We start from the raw sequence: 17,719 nt of genomic DNA, 5'->3' as shown, positions 1-17,719 counted from the left end.
AAACTGAGTTGCAGAAATTCTCCCTTCAAACTGCAGATCAGTTTCTTCCACAGAGTACCTCTTTCTCCTTTTTTATATGACAGATACTCAAAATTATTATTACTACTAACATTAGTTATTTTCCCCTCCCGTAATTTAAAATACCAGGGTAAAGTCTGGCCTCAGACCTGTCATATCATGTTCTTCAAAATGCTTCCAAAACTCTCTCAAGTTTCAAGAATCAAAATTAAAATCCAAATATTTCCCATTATCCATGTTTGGCAAGTATCTATATTTTAGTTTAAATTAAAATCATATGAAATGCATCAGAGTCAGCTAAAGTACAAAATACAGCCAAGATTCTGAGACAGCAGATTCTGTAATCAAACAACACAGCATCTGATTTTGAGAATAATGAGAAATGATATAACAATCATAAGATTAAATTAACAAAATTTCATAGGACACTGCAATAAACAGAAGTGTTTTTCTCAGGTCTGGAAAACACCTCTGGAAACTGGAAAACATAAGGATAAATTTGAAAATTTTGCAGAGAAATGCATTTGAGAACAGATACACCTATCTTCTTTCAGAAAATCAAAAGTACCCAATTTGTTTACTCACTCCTCATCTCTTTTCCACACTACTCTGTACTCACTGCTCATCTCTTGTCAAACAGTTTGAACTATATGCTTTTGGGTGAAGGTAACATCTTTTTTTTGCATGACAACAATTTGCAGGAGCCGCTGGTCCAAGATTAAGATTACACAGGTCACATGCAAGATATTACAGTGAATATTAAGTACATCTGCGCTCCAGAACTGAGTTACAAGGATGATGATAAATAATTATATGCTTTTTGACTTTGTAGATGTTTTTAAGGTCACAAGCATATACTTGGGAAAAAAAAATAGTCACAAAATGCTTCACAGATTTTTAAAAGGTCGTAGCTAAATTTATGTATTATGTTTAAAATTGTCACTTGACAACACCAGTGATATAGTAACACCAAAACCAATGTTCTTCCATCTGATGAACAGAAACCTCTTTGAAGAGGCAGAAAAATCTGTTTTGGGGCTGTAATCACAATGTTGCATCACTAAACACGACACTGCAAAAAAAGAGAAGTTAGAAAGAGCCACACATTGCCTTCCGCTCAGCGTTACTTTAAAACAACAACTTTCATGTAGAGATTGTGAGGAAAAAAAATAATCGTGAAATTAAGTTTAGCATAACCAAAGACAGCTTCAGAATCTTTATGGATTCAGTCAATAAATTACTATGAAGTAACAAACTAGAGCCCATCAGCAATAATCACACACCTACTGTTTGCAAAGCGAAACTAAGTGGATTAGCTCAATTTGCCAAGTGCAGTGGTGTTAGGACACATCTGCAGCCAGCTTGCCCGCTCTCACACTGGAATTTCTGTGGTGTCCAAGTCATAAACACAGTAAGATTTCATCTTAACTGTATCTTCATTACTGAGCAATCAAATCACAGAATTACAGAATCAACCAGGTTGGAAGAGACCTCTGGGATCATCGAGTCCAACCATTGCCCTGACACCACCATGTCAACTAGACCATGGCACTAAGTGCCATGTCCAGTCTTTTCTTAAACACATCCAGAGATGGTGACTCCACCACCTCCCTGGGCAGCCCATTCCAATGTCTAATGACCCTTTCTGAGAAGAAATGCTTCCTAATGTCCAACCTGAACCTCCCCTGGCGAAGCCTGAGGCTGTGTCCTCTTGTCCTATCACTAGTTGCCCGGGAGAAGAGGCTGACTCCCACTTCACTACAACCTCCCTTCAGGTAGTTGTAGACTGCAATAAGGTCAGAATGTATAAAAAAGGCACAGCTACCCCTAAGGTCTTCAAATTTCTTCTTTAGGCTCATCAAGTCATAGCAAGCAGCCTAGTCCTACAGCACAGTGGAAACTACATATCCAAAAAAATGTTCCCCTGCAACCCCTCCACTTTTTTTTTAAACTAGGTTTTCATCTCAGTAGACTTGAACTTTTACTTTTTTACTGAAAAGTCACTTTAAAAACAGAAATTATTTGTTTTGGTTTTTGGAATTTGGTTGCTGGCATTTACCACCTCCTGGAAAGTATCTAGTCATAGTTTGCAAGTTTAAAGAGTTTATGTGATAATTTAACTTTTATGTAAAAAATGCATTAAGTCTGAAGTTCATAAACAGTAATACATAAATGAATTCAAGACAGCATCATTTGACATTAACCACAGAAAAACAATTAGCAAGCCTTACCTGTTTACATGCTTGCCGACATTCCACAGCAATAGCTAGCTCACAGCAACCTAAACCAACCCACCCGTCAGACTTCTTCAAAACTCCTTTGAAAATAAGATCACAGCACATATTACAGTAGAAAGAGAAACGATGCTATCATTTTCCCTTCCCTCCCCATGAGTCAGTTACTTTTCAAATTTGGTAATCCTGTTCTCATTCAAGAAGCCTATTTACACATTACATTTTTATTGGAATTTAATAAGTCATTTCAAACCAACTCTAAGGAAGAAAAGAGCAATTCTGTGCCTTAATAAATACTGAACTTGACAATTATGAATTCTATACATTCAACTTCATTAAAATTAACAACATTATCTTCTACAGACACATCCTCTTATTGGTTTCAATAGCATATTTTTCTACCAACTTTGTCAATGCAGAATACGTTTCTTACTTTTCTTCAAGCCTCCTGTACTAGTTTTGGTCGGGATGGAGTTAAATTTCTTCATAGTAGCTGGTATGGGGCTGTGTTTTGGATTTGTGCTGAAAACAGTGTTGATAACACAGGGATGTTCTAGTCACTGCTGAGCAGGGCTTACCCAGAGTCAAGGACTTTTCTGCTTCTCACCCCACCCCACCACTGAGTAGGCTGGAAGTGCACAAGAAGTTGGGAGGGGACACAGCTGGGGCAGCTGACCCCAACTGACCAAAGGGATATCCTAGACCATATGACGTCACGCTCAGCAATAAAACCAGGGGGTGGAGGTTGGCAGGAGCTGCCATTGCTTGGGAAGTGGCTGCGCATCAGTCGGTTGGCGGTGAGCAATTGTCTTCTTTTGCATCATTTGTGGGAGTTTTCTTCCCCTTTCTTTTTTTTTTTCTTCTATTTTTTTAATGATAAACTTTCTTTATCTCAACCCACGAGTTTTCTCACTTTTACCCTTCTGATTCTCCTCCCTTTCACATTGGTGGGGGAGTGAGCAAGCGGCTGTGTGGTGCTTAGCTGCCTACTGGCGTAAAACCACGACACTTCCTCTGTAGCTTATCCCCTCCAATAACATGGTTTCATATCCAGAATTATCTTCAATAAAAGTTTCCCATCTCCCTGTCTCTCTTTTTTCCATTTATTTCACCATTCCCATGATCCTCATTTCTTACCATAAAGTTATATAGAAAAGCAAATTGCTGCCATAAGTTCTTTCATCCTCTTAATCTATTCACAAATACAGATTTTCTGATGTTATCAAGACATCAGAAATCAAATAAGAAGAATAATGCATTCCTGTATTTATTTCTCACATAACTTTAAAGACAGAAATAATTAAAGGGAAGGTTTAACCTATGCAGCTGCCCAGCAGCTGTGGCGAATTTGTTACACTCTTTATTTCTTAGGGCAGGGGGTGGAATTGTTTAGCTGAAATGAAGCACTCATTTTTGTTATGAATACTTTAAAAATGAAGCAGTATTTTAGGACATGCACAAATTATATCCTTTATGTAGAAATGAAAAGTACGAAGTGAAAGAATCAACCACTTAATTTAAAAAGATGCTCTTAAGCCTAGTAGAAATGTCTGTAAAGAAAAGTCACATGGGATGTCCAGCTTTAAAAAAGGGAAGTGAAAGAGCTAGAAGGGAGATCAGTGAGCTTAAATTCAAATGCTAAGAAAATACCAGGAAAAAAGTCATTAAAAATCATTGCAATCAACAGAAAACAATCACCAGTAGGTATTTATCATGAACAAAATTGCCTCTAAAATACACTTTGTCAGCTTTAAAAACACAGGTGGCATAAAGTCTTACCAGTATCAGTCTTTCATCACATTCTGATGGGCAAATTAAGAAAACACACTAATAGTAAATTTATAAAGGAGGAGCAAAATCTTTAGCTAAATTAGCATATTTCCCCAGCAAATTAAAATATTAATTACATTTATTAAAATGCAAATTAAAACCTTAATGCTCGACACAACTAAGGAGCAGGATTGCATAGCGGGTGGAGGGAGCAGAGAGGCAAAGGTGAAGAACAACTTTTGGTTGCAGCCTGCATGCTGTCAGTTTGAAGTGGCCATGTACCATCTGAATGGTCCAGACCTTCTGGAAGCACTGCAGGCCAAGGATTTACCCATCTTTTTGTAGACTGCTCAAATCTTCTTTACATTTATTCAGAGTACTGGGTCACCTTTCCAATTCAAAGTAGTTCAAAGCAGCTGTGAAGGCCACAAACAACTGCAAATTCAGCTCACCTTCCACTTCCATAACTGGGGTATGGAATTAGTTTTTCAGGGATGGAGTATATCTTTATAGATGATCTAGATGTAGGGATTGAGTGCACCCTCAGCAAATTTGCAGATGACACCAAGCTGGGTGGGAGTGTCGATCTGCGGGAGGGTAGGAAGGCCCTACAGAGGGATCTGGACAGGTCAGATAGATGGGCCGAGACCAACGGCATGAGGTTCAGCAAGAACAAGTGCCGGGTCTTACACTTGGGCCACAACAACCCCATGCAGCGCTACAGGCTGGGGGAAGAGTGGTTAGAAAGCGGCCCGGTGGAAAGAGACCTGGGGGTGCTGATCAACAGCCGGCTAGACATGAGGCAGCAGTGTGCCCAGGTGGCCAAGAAGGCCAATGGCATCCTGGCCTCTATTAGGAATAGTGTAGCCAGCCGGTCTGGGGAAGTGATCGTCCCTCTGTACTCGGCACTGGTGAGGCCGCACCTTGAATCCTGGGTCCAGTTCTGGGCCCCGTACTTCAAGAAAGCTGTTGAGGTGTTGGAGCGAGTCCAGAGGAGGGCGACCAAGCTGGTGAAGGGTCTGTAGGGTCTGACCTACAAGGAACGGCTGAGGGAGCTGGGGTTGTTTAGCCTGGAGAAGAGGAGGCTCAGAGGTGACCTTATTGCAGTCTACAACTATCTGAAGGGAGGTTGTAGTGAAGTGGGAGTCGGCCTCTTCTCCCGGGCAACTAGCGATAGGACAAGAGGACACAGCCTCAAGCTTCGCCAGGGGAGGTTCAGGTTGGACATTAGGAAGAATTTCTTCTCAGAAAGGGTCATTAGACATTGGAATGGGCTGCCCAGGGAGGTGGTGGAGTCACCATCTCTGGATGTGTTTAAGAAAAGCCTGGACATGGCACTTAGTGCCATGGTCTAGTTGACATGGTGGTGTCAGGGCAACGGTTGGACTCGATGATCCCAGAGGTCTCTTCCAATCTGGTTGATTCTGTATCTTTTTGAAAGTGTCAGAGATGGCTGTTGTGCACACATCAGTAGTCTGTAATCAATGTTCAAAAATTCAGAGTTTGATGCATTGTTTTAAACTAATTCCAGAAGTAAATGCATGTCTACATGGAAGTCGTGCACATATGTTTAGCTACGTACGTACAGTTAATTGCCAAAGTAACTACTCACTACATTCTATTTTAGGCCTAAAATAATGTAGCAGTTGTTTCTGCATAACTTTCATGTGTGGAACTATACACAGACTCCTTTCAACTATACCAAACTCCTAACGTTTTGTAGAATATTTATTAGTAGGATTGATATTGTAAGGTATAAGCAATCTAAAAAACATAAAAGAAATATCATGTGCAATATGAAAACAAGCTTTCCAGAAATGTCTGCTGCAATATCCAGCTGTATCCAGAAGAAACACATGACAAATACAGCTGTACGGTTTTACGGGCAATGTCATCGCTGAATAGTCAGTCACCAGTGAATCACCACTGAATAATCAAGCATCCATATTTTGTGCAATACAGAGCCTGTGGTTTTCAGACATACTTTTATTGGAACTAAACTGTGCTAAAAGAATGAAGCCAACTACAAATACACGCCAAATTAAGAACGCTGATAAGTTTCAGCCGTAGTTAGTATTTTCTTGGCAAGTGGCCCTCTCCCTAGGATATTTACAAGTGGCAGACAAGCTTGGAGAGAAAAAATTGATGTCACATCTTCAAAAAAACGTTGAACTGCAATTTTAATTTATAAATTAATTTTGTAGCCAAGGTAACCAAAAAGCATACATTTCTAGATGAAAATACACCTTCAGTGTACAATTAATTGCCTGGAATCCATAGTTCTGATTGTTCACCAAGTACAATACAGATCCCTGAACTATAAAAGATCATCTAGTTGCATAACACAGGCTCTTGTCCCACATCTCCTCCAGAAAGTTTCCAGAAGCCACATCACATTAGTGAGATGACTTACAACACACACATTTTCCTTCCTTATTATAAATATTTTACTGCAGTCTCCACGAGAGTACTGAAGTCAGAAACTGAGGTAAAAAGCTGCATAAACATGAAAAATTAGAATGTCATCTCTGATACATTTATTTTGTGATAAGAGAAACATTCTACATTGTGAAAATATCTGAGAAATGCTGGATCACCGTGATGCCGAGGAAACTGGAGAGGAAAACAAAGGAAGATGGAAAAAGAAGAAAGCGAAAAACAACTAGGCTTCTCATGTTCAAGAGTTGCATGTGTCAAGAAGGAGGCAAGAAAGTCCAAGTCAGAATTTTATTGTCTCTTTGAAGTCTTCTACAGTCTGTTTACAGAAAATCACAGAATCACAGAATCAACCAGGTTGGAAGAGACCTCTGGGATCATCGAGTCCAACCATTGCCCTGACACCACCATGTCAACTAGACCATGGCACTAAGTGCCACGTCCAGTCTTTTCTTAAACACATCCAGAGATGGTGACTCCACCACCTCCCTGGGCAGCCCCTTCCAATGGCTAATGACCCCTTCTGAGAAGAAATTCTTCCTAATGTCCAACCTGAACCTCCCCTGGCGAAGCTTGAGGCTGTGTCCTCTTGTCCTATCGCTAGTTGCCTGGGAGAAGAGGCCGACTCCCACTCCACTACAACCTCCCTTCAGGTAGTTGTAGACTGCAATAAGGTCACCTCTGAGCCTCCTCTTCTCCAGGCTAAACAACCCCAGCTCCCTCAGCCGTTCCTTGTAGGTCAGACCCTCCAGACCCTTCACCAGCTTGGTTGCCCTCCTCTGGACTCGCTCCAACACCTCAACATCTTTCTTGAATGCTAAAGCTTAAGATCAGAACATAGTTATCATCTAGATTTACAGGTTGCTGAGCTTGCTCCCCCCCCGCCCCCGCCGGGGGTCCCTCGATCTTCTTTTGTAAGCAGTTTCATGAACAGTATTGTGTGTGCGTGGTCATAAAGAAACTTTAATTGCCTAGAAAAGTCCCCCAAAATAACACATGTTCTGTAGGCCTACTGGATTTAATAAACAAACATTGACAAACTAATGATATTTGCCTTCAGAAAATGTGGAAAAATAATTTTCTTTCAGAGAATACTTACATTCCTGAACATTTAGTCTTAAGTATTTAAGGCTTACATCACTGTCTTGGCAAGGACAATAAAACATGACTTACAGTGTTGTTTTGTGAGGATGAGCCATAAAAGAAAGTTAATAGAAGACCACCGCAATGAGTTGAAGGAAGTGGAAACAAGTGAAAAAGAATGGTAGCTGTGAGAGTATTAACATTTTAAAGTAACTATCGTGATGAAGTTACCAGTAAATAAAACAATTTCAAAATTTTAACACAGATTAGTAATATCAAGTTGCTGTGGGGAAGGAATGGAAGAGGAGAAAACACAAACTATAATGAAAATACACAAAGGATATATCAAGCAGCAAATTACAAGGCAGAGTCCCAAATTATTTAGCATATATGTTGTGTTATGACAGGATGCCACTGAAACCCAAACTCTGAGGAACCTCTTCCACTGTTCAACCATCCTTACAGTAAAAAAGTTTTTTCTTATGCTTAAATGGAATTTACTGTTGTTCAATCCGTGCTCGGTGCCTCTTGTCCTATCACTGGATACCACTGAGAAGAGCAAGGCTCCATCTTCTTTACACACTTCCATCAGATAATTATACATAGTGATAAGATCCACTTCCCTCAGCTTTCTCTTCTTGACAATGGTAACCAATCCCAGCTCTCTCAGCCTGTCCTCATATATGTTCCAGTCCCTTAATCATCTTAAAGTGGCTCTTTGCTGGACTTGCTCCAGTGTGTTCATATCTTTCTTGTACCAAGACACCCAGAAATGGACACGGTATCCCTGATGTGGTCTCACCAACGATGAGTAGAAGGGAAGGATCACCTCCCCTGATCTGCTGGCAACACTCTCCCTAGTGCATCCTGGGTGCTGTTGGCCGCCTTTGCTACAAGGGCACATTGCTGGATCATGATTCACCTGCTGTCCACCAGGATCCCCAGGTATGTTTCTACAAAGCTGCTTTCCAGCTAGTCAGCCTCCTGTGTGCTGTGGAGCATGGGACCTTCACCAGGTCAAGGACTTTGCATTTCCATTTCTGGAAATTCATGAGGTTCCTGTCTGTGTATTTCTCTGGCTCATCAACATCCCTCTGAACGGTAGCACAACTATCTGGTCCAGCAACCTCTCCTCCTGGTTTTGTATCATATGCAAATACACTGAGAGTGCACTCCGTCCCATCATTAATGAAGACTAGATGCAGCATCAACCCCTGGGATACTGGCCTCCAGCTGGACTCAGTGCCACTTGATCACAAACCTTTGAGCCCAGCAGTTCAGCCAGTTTCCAACCCACCTCCACTGTCCACTTATCCAGCCCATGCTTCATCAGTTTGTTTATAAGGATGTTATTAAAAACAGTGCTGAAAGCCTTGCTGAAGTTGAGACAGACATCTACTGCTCCCCCCTCATCTAACAAGCCAGTCATCTCATCATAGAGGGTTATCAGGTTAGTTAAGCACAATTTTCCCTTCATAAATCCAAGCTGACTATAACCAATCACCTTCTTGTCCTTGATATGCCTGGAAATGGTTTGCAGGAAGATCTGCTCCACTACTTTCCCAGGGTTTGAGGTGAGACTAACCAGCCTGTAGTTCCCCAAGTCCTCCTTGCCCTTTCTACAGGCAGGAGTGACGTTTGCTTTCTTCCAGTCCTCAGCATCCTCTCTCAATAGCCATGACCTTTCAAAGATTACTGAGAGTGACCTTGCAATGACATTAGCCAGCTCCCTCAGCACGCAGAAGGGTATCCATCAGGTCCCATAGACTTGTGTTCAGTTTGCTTAAATATTACCTAACCTAATCCTCCTCCATCAAATGCAAGTTTTCCTTGCTCTGGACTTTACCACTAATCTCAGGGATCTGGCATTCGTGAAGGCTTGCCTTACCAGTAAAGACTAAGGCAAAGAAGGTTATGGCCTTTTCAATGTCATTTGTCACCAGGTTTCCTGCCCCATTCAGCAGAAGGCCCTCGTTTTCCCTAGTCTTCCTTTTGCTGCTGATGTAGTTAAAGAAACAGGGCAGCTTTCTGGCTGCCCTTCACATACCTCACCAGGATCAACTCCAGATAGGCTCTGGCTTTTCTAACCCCATCGTGCATAACTGGAGATTGGATAAGGTGATCCCTGAAAATCAAACAGCTCTCTTGGACCCCCTCTTTCCTGTAGGGCCATATTCCAGGGGATTCTTCCAAGCAGAATGCCTGTGCCCTCCTATGTTGTCTCTTCAAAAGGTACCAGAGTGATTATAGTTGCCCATGAGCATCAGGGTCTGTGAACATGAGACTTCTTCCAGGTGTATGAAGAGGGCCTCATTTACTACCACTTCCTGACCAGGCAGTCTGTAGCTGACACCCACAACACCACCCGTGTTGGACTGCTCACTAATATGTTGATATGCCCATACTATGGCACTCATACGCCCATGTGCTGTTCTCAGCTGGCTCATCATCCATCCCCAGGCAGAGCTCCATGCATGCCAGCTACACTCTCACATAAAGGGCAACCCCCCTCCTCACCTTCCTGGTGTGTCCTTCCTGTATCTGTCCATCTCAGCACTGCAGCTGTGGGATCCTTCCTGACACATCTCTGTGACCCCAATAAAATTGTAGCCCTGTCACTGCACATAGACTTCTAATTCCTATTTGCTCCCCATGCTGTGTGCACTGGCGTACGTGCACCTCAGAGAGGCACTCAGTTGTACTCATTTCCCAGAAAAGGAATAGGAGCTTCTCCTGTAATGCTGTCCTATACACACACCATTAATTTACAAAATCCTAGAGTGTCTGGAATCACTGGAGAATACTTAAAAGAATTTTAAAAGTGGCTCACGTCAAAGAAGAAGAAAACAGTAACGTAACTTCACATGCAAAAAAAATGAAAAGTGAGTGGCTTTGTGCAGGTACACAGTTCAGGATACAAGCTCAGGATACTACAGGAAGATTTCCCTTCTATCACAGAACTAAACTATGATTTACATCACCATTGAAGAAGCAACTTTTTTTCCATAAATCAGATGACAACAGAATCCTACCATAAAGGAACTGAAAATATTGTGTCCAATATTGTATCTGGAATATTGTGTCCAGTTGTGGGCCCCTCAGTTCAAGAAGGACAGGGAACTGCTAGAGAGAGTCCAGCGCAGAGCCACGAAGATGATTAAGGGGGTGGAACATCTCCCTTATGAGGAGAGGCTGAGGCAGCTGGGTCTCTTTAGCTTGGAGAAGAGGAGACTGAGCGGTGACCTCATGAATGTTTATAAATATGTAAAGGGCAAGTGTCATGAGGATGGAGCCAGGCTCTTCTCAGTGACATCCCTTGACAGGACAAGGGGCAACGGGTGCAAGCTGGAACACAGGAGGTTCCACATAAATATGAGGAAAAACTTCTTTACGGTGAGGGTAACTGAACACTGGAACAGGCTGCCCAGAGAGGGTGTGGAGTCTCCTTCTCTGGAGACATTCAAAACCCGCCTGGATGCGTTCCTGTGTGACATGATCTAGGTAATCCTGCTCCGGCAGGGGATTGGACTAGATGATCTTTCGAGGTCCCTTCCAATCCCTAACATTCTGTGATTCTGTGAAAAGGCCTCACACCAGTTTAGAAAGCACAGGAAGACAATTTAGGAGTGGCTCATTAACAAAGATTTCCAATGCTTTTTCACTTGCTTACACAAACCTAAGATTCAAAATAAAAGATGTATTTCTCACTTGCAGTAAAAGCATTGCCACTCATTTGTGTCTAGCTACCGAGCTTCAGTGAAGATTGCCTCCAATTAAAAATTTATCCGGTTTCAGATGAGACAGAAGCACTGCAACTCCAGAAGATATTACTGGTTAAGTAAAACTAGCAAACTATAAGACAGCAAATCTCTTTGCATGCACTGGAATCAACAGTTTGCCTCTGAAGCCGGGGAGAGGGGAAGTCTGAGCAGATGTCATAAAACTGTTACAGCCTCCTCTTCCCTCACTACCACTTTTTCAACCATAGCATACTCGAAGTCCTTTAGAAATGATATATGACACAATAGTAATAGTTAAGTCCCATTTCATCTATTTTTGATCTCTCCTTTTAACGTAAGAGTCCTGCCTTGTGACTTTAACTTTCTAAATCCACCTGTACCAAGCAGTTTGGTTCTTGATCTGAGCCTCAGCACTTCTTAAATTGTTTTGTCTAGTTCTCACTATTTCCCCCTTACTCATTTTTTTTTCCCAATTATACACTATCTAGATCAAAGTTGCAATAATCCATGATTTTATAGATCAGGCTAAGGTATACTGAAACTAAAAATAATAGAAAACCTTTTAAGGAAAGAATCACAGAATCAACCAGGTTGGAAGAGACCTCAGGGATCATCGAGTCCAACCATTGCCCTGACACCACCATGTCAACTAGACCATGGCACTAAGTGCCATGTCCAGGCTTTTCTTAAACACATCCAGAGATGGTGACTCCACCACCTCCCTGGGCAGCCCATTCCAATGGCTAATGACCCTTTCTGAAAAGAAATTCTTCCTAATGTCCAACCTGAACCTCCCCTGGCGAAACTTGAGGCTGTGTCCTCTTGTCCTATCGCTAGCTGCCCGGGAGAAGAGGCCGACTCCCACTTCACTACAACCTCCCTTCAGGTAGTTGTAGACTGCAATAAGGTCACCTCTGAGCCTCCTCTTCTCCAGGCTAAACAACCCCAGCTCCCTCAGCCGTTCCTCGTAGGTCAGACCCTCCAGACCCTTCACCAGCTTGGTCGCCCTCCTCTGGACTCGCTTTGATACTTTGATACTTCTTGGATGTGTCACAGAAGCACACACGTTTAAGCATACAAACATATTAAACATTTTCTAACTAGGAAAAGAAAAGAAGCATTAAAAAAATGCACAGGTAACCCAGCTTAGACTAAAGGAAACTAGACACCAAATACAGTTTATAATGGAAGCACAAGGAAAGTTAAATTATCACGAAATCTATAGGTGCAGGTGGTAGACACAACATCAAAACATGCACATGGTGAAAAAGCAACACGATTCAATAGTAAACTAGTATTTCTTACCTGGCAAAGAAGAATTTATACAACCCCACACTTCTCCCTGAAAAGTAAAATGCAATTAAGCAATTGGAAGTCTACAGAATAAGAGAGTTCCTAGCAGACACAAACCAGCATTTTCTTCATTTTTGCCCCGGGTTTTAAATATCCTATTGGATGAATTCTTATGTCTGAAACATCTTTTGAAGAAGCACTACATGATAGAAGTACCACTTGCTTCGATGAGAAGGCTGCCATCTACAGAGTATGAAATCAACAGCAGTGTTTTTGTAGGTGCAGAGCATCTTGTGATTACCTGGAATACGCTTGCTAGTCAACTTTCTCCACCAGTGTTTAGATAACTAAGTAGCAACTGTTTAGACAAAGAAAAAGATTTATCTAGGACCAAGACCTGTGGCGAAGCTTATTGCCCTAGCACTCCTTTCCATCAGCTTAAAAAAACCCCACACACAAAAGAAAAGAAAGAGGTTTTAAGGTACCCCAGAGACCAGAGAAATGTAGCTTCAGGGAAAAGACAGATACATGGAAGAAAGAGTTGTTTAAGTGAAGCTTACTAACCTGCAAAGTTACAACAGGGATCTGTTGGGTTCATCCCAACTGAAAAGCACTTCTTGTCCTAAGTAGAGGTCCTGTTAAATGACCTTAGTGGATGATGGTATTAGGCAGAAGAATTCTGTAAATGTTTCTTTTTTTTTTGGCAGAAGACAAAAGGCGAAGCGCTTACCAAAGAGTTACCATCCCTATCTCTCTCGTTACTGTTATTACCGAGGCTACTAGCAAAGCTGACTAGGGGGATTCTTTACACTGGGGCTAGCATAAAAGAAATCTCAGGTCAGACACTGGTCTGCCACAGGTACTTACGGTACCCACCCAATAAAAGTTACAAATGTCCTGGAAGAAGAAGGTTTAGGCAGCAGAGGAAGAATTCCATCTATGGTAAGAATTCTAGTTCAACCATCAGAAACAAGAACGTCCTACAGATACGGTGGGTGCGCGGTGTTAGAATCACAGAATCACAGAATGTTAGGGATTGGAAGGGACCTCAAAAGATCAGCTAGTCCAATCCCCCTGCCGGAGCAGGATTACCTAGACCATATCACACAGGAACGCGCCCAGGCGGGTTCTGAATGTCTCCAGAGAAGGAGACTCCACAACCTCTCTGGGCAGCCTGTGCCAGTGTTCGGTCACCCTCACCGTAAAGAAGTTTTTCCTCATATTTGTGTGGAACCTCCTGTGTTCCAGCTTGCACCCGTTGCCCCTTGTCCTGTCAATGGATGTCACTGAGAAGAGCCTGGCTCCATCCTTGTGACACTTGCCCTTTACACATTTATAAACATTAATGAGGTCACCCCTCAGTCTCCTCTTCTCCAAGCTAAAGAGACCCAGCTCCCTCAGCCTCTCCTCATAAAGGAGATGTTCCACCCCCTTAATCATCTTCGTGGCTCTGCGCTGGACTCTCTCTAGCAGTTCCCTGTCCTTCTTTAACTGAAGAAGCCTTAAGAATTAAAAGCTATGGGAGATGCTACACACTGTATGCTAGATGTTTAACATCCTACAACTGGAATTTTACAACACAGACAGCACGATCACAGCATAGTATTTAAAATGACAAGAGTACAGAAAAGCCTTGAAGGATTACATGTATTTTAGTACAATGTTATTGAATTCAGTAGTTTTTAAGCATGCACTAGAAAAACCTTAATTGGATGAAATCAAAGGAAAATTCTGCAGAGAGTGAGAAGGCAAGTGACTAGTCTTAAGGGGTGTACTGGGTTTACATGGCAAGGTTTTTGTAGTGGCGGGGGGGCTGCAGGTGTGACTTCTGTGAGAAGATGCCAGATGCTTCCACTATGTCCAACAGAGCCAGTTCCAGCTGGCTCCAAGATGGACCCACCGCTGGCCAAGGCTGAGCCCAACAGCAATGTTAATAGCGCCTCTGTGATAAGACGTTTAAGAAAGGGTAAAAACTGCTGTGCAACAGTAGCTGGGAGAAAGGAGAAAGGAGTGAGAATATGTGAGAGAGACAACCTTGCAGACACCCAGGTTGGTGAAGAAGGAGGGGAAGGAGGTGCTCCAGGCACCAGAGATTCCCCTGCAGCCCGTGGTGAAGACCATGATGAGGCACGCTGTGCCCCTGCAGCCCATGGAGGTTAATGGTGGAGTAGATATCCACACTGCAGCTCATGGAGGACCTCACACTGGAGCAGGTGAATGTGCCCTGATGGAAGCTGCAGCTTGTGGACAGCCCACACTGGAGAAGGTTTTCTGGCAGGACCTGTGACCTATGAAGAGGAGCCTATGCTGGAGCAGGCTCCTGGCAGGACTTGTGGCCCCATGGGAGACCCACACTGGAGCAGTCTGTTCCTGAAGGACCGTACCCCATGGAAAGGACCAATGCTGGAGCAGTTCGTGAAGAACTGCAGCCCATGGAGTTCATGGAGGACTGTCTCCTGTGGGTGGGGCCCCACACTGGAGCAGTGGAAGAGCACGAGGAGGAAGGAGCAGCAGAGACAACACGTAATGAACTGATCACAATCCTCATTCTCCATCTCCCTGCACCGCTCAGGGGAAGGAGGTAGAGAAGTCGGGAGTGAAGTTGAGCCCCGGGAAGAAGGGAGGGGTGAGGGGAAGGTGTTTTTAGATGATTTCTTATTTCTCGTTATCCTACTCTGACCTTTTGACGGCAATAAATTAATTTCCCTGAGTTGAGTCTGTTTTGCCCATGACAGTAATTGGTGAGTGATCTCTCCCTGGCCTTATCTCAACCCACGAGCCTTTTGTCATATTTTCTCTCCTCTGTCCAGTTGAGGAGGGGAAGTGATAGAGCAGCTTTGTGGGCACCTAGTGTGCAGCCAAGGTCAATCCACGACAAGGAGTTTTAAATGAAAGTGTGTTGAACATGTTCTTTAAAACAAAACGAGAAGTTCAATTCAATCACACTGAAACAGCAACCCATATAATCATGCAATGATTCTGTCATCACAGGAATTAGTGACTTTCTAAAGTTGCAATGGATCTGTATCTAATGATCTACAACTGTCCTCCTCCGCATCTGTGGGAGTTTCCCACTTAGGTAAGAGTTAAAGCCAGCTCAAAAGAAAAGGGTAAAAAGCTGCTCATTCTACTAGTTCCAGCCCATTGATTTAATTGACTTCCTTTATTTACGACAAGGTTAACAGTTGGACCCAATGATCTTAAGGGTCTTTTCCAACCTAAATGATTCTATGATTCTAAGATAAAGTCACCTCTTGTGTTGGCAGTTCCTGTATTACTTAATACCAGGCAATACCCTTTCTATCACATTACCTGAAGGAATATAGACAACACAATGTCTGTAACCAGTGCTCCAGAAAATAGACCATCTGATTAAACTCATAACCTATCCGCTCATCTGTGGAATGTCACTAGAACACCTCTCCAACCAAGACAGGTGGTATCTAAAAACAGCAAATACAGTGTTAAGTTGAACTATTGACTATTTTATATCTAGATGTCTTTAAAAAATTTTATAAATATTACCAGTTCAGTAATACTAATTTAAGATACACACTGGACAGTAAACTTGCCATTTATAAAGATGGTAATTGGGAGTTAAAAAAAAAACATTGTGTCAACCATTTTCCCCATTCAGGTACTCTCCAATCTTGTCTTCTAAAAATGCACTCCTCTACTATCCAGACAGATCCTACTCTTCTCCTATCAGGGAATAAAGGATAAAGAAAACCAGTACCAAAGCAAAGGCTATTCACCACTTTGACATATTTTGATGCCACTGGTTTTACTCATACATCAGCTGCCTATAACTTTCCAAGACCTTAGAGTTGATGATCCACAGAAACAAAATAATGAAAAAACATAGTTTTGACACACAGGAGGAAAGGATCTACAAGCAAACACACTCCTGTAAAGTTGCTTATAAAATGTTATTCTCAGATTTACTAGTCCTACACATTGCCCATTTGAGCTGAGGATATGATTTAGCCTGGCTGGAAACAGTATTGATACTGCTTAGAAGTAACAAAAATTACAAGAAAGCAGACCTTTCTAACAGAAAATGTGTTGAGATATTCTAAGTTGCCAAGAGATAAGACTCCAGAATTTACAATCTGAATGATAGTGCTTATCTCTTCCCTGATTAGATCATCTTTAAGACAGGGAGCAGATTACATTCTTAATTTTTTTAGTGATACACTAGAGAACTTTTAGGAAACCATAATCTTATTTATCCAATAAAAACATTACTTCAGCTTGTCGGATACGGCCATAAACCACTCAGAGCAGCTTTGAGGTTCTCTTTGCCTTAGTCCAACCAAGACCTCACAGCTTTGTCCCATACACAAGCTGGAACATGTGATCTAATTTAAGCCTCTGCCATCAACATCCAAGTGACAATCACCCAGCACAATTTTTTATAACATAAGTCAGATTTTCATTGCACTTCATAGCTAACACAACCAGGACACCTAGCAAAATTGCAAGTAGCGTAATATATGTTGGCTCTACAAAAAAACAAAAATTCTACTTTGAGGATCAACTCTCATTATAAGAATTTTTCTAGTCCTCATAACAAGGAAGAAAAAGCTTGAAGACATACACACACACTCTATCAGCTCGAAACTGAGTAAATAAAATACAAGTAATTTTAAAACCTTATTTTTACAAGCAAAACTTGGTTAAAATAAGATTAGTTGTTTTATTTTCTTTAGTTAAAAACTAGCAAGCCTTACCATTGATTCTGGACAATACTCAGGTGCTCGCTGCAGTAAGTGCTTCAAACGGGAATCACTCTTAGAAGACAAAATCTGTTAGAAACAAAACACACCTTAAAACATATAGAATGTAACTACACGTTGAATACTTTTTTCCAATTGATTTCATCGTTTTTAGTTTCACTACTGTCTCCCCTTTGACACTTCAGCTGACAGTTAATATGTAAACAATGCAAAGTTAAGATTTTCTTTTATATATCTCTAGCCTTTCAAATATGTTGCACTTTTTATGAAGAAGGAATTTTTATTTTTAGAAGTTAATGATAATTTCCTACTCAAACACTCCCATCAAAAAGTTTCTATTGAATAGTCAGTGTGAAAAACATGGAGGATTTCTGCCCCACATATCAAAATATTATACAGCTCTGCC

At 41.8% G+C, this 17,719-nt stretch overlaps 1 protein-coding gene across 2 annotated transcripts in view; it reads right to left on the bottom strand.

The window, feature by feature from the left end:
* Positions 1–17,719, bottom strand: part of RECK (reversion inducing cysteine rich protein with kazal motifs) — a 76,186-nt gene that overhangs the window by 46,071 nt on the left and 12,396 nt on the right. Inside the window, exons 3-5 of one of the 2 annotated variants that reach the window (XM_068396002.1) lie at positions 17,308–17,382; positions 12,587–12,623; positions 2,250–2,335 (exon numbers count right to left, since the gene is read on the bottom strand). In XM_068396002.1, the coding sequence (XP_068252103.1) occupies positions 2,250–2,335; positions 12,587–12,623; positions 17,308–17,382 (198 nt within the window). The remainder of the gene's footprint in view (positions 1–2,249; positions 2,336–12,586; positions 12,624–17,307; positions 17,383–17,719) is intronic. The other variant, XM_068396003.1, reaches the window with a different exon arrangement.

This window comes from Nyctibius grandis, chromosome 3 (genome assembly GCF_013368605.1).
Source record: "Nyctibius grandis isolate bNycGra1 chromosome 3, bNycGra1.pri, whole genome shotgun sequence".
NCBI lineage: Eukaryota > Metazoa > Chordata > Aves > Nyctibiiformes > Nyctibiidae > Nyctibius > Nyctibius grandis.
The sequence above is the reverse complement of the archived record's forward strand: the minus strand, read 5'-3'. Positions and strand labels throughout refer to the sequence as shown.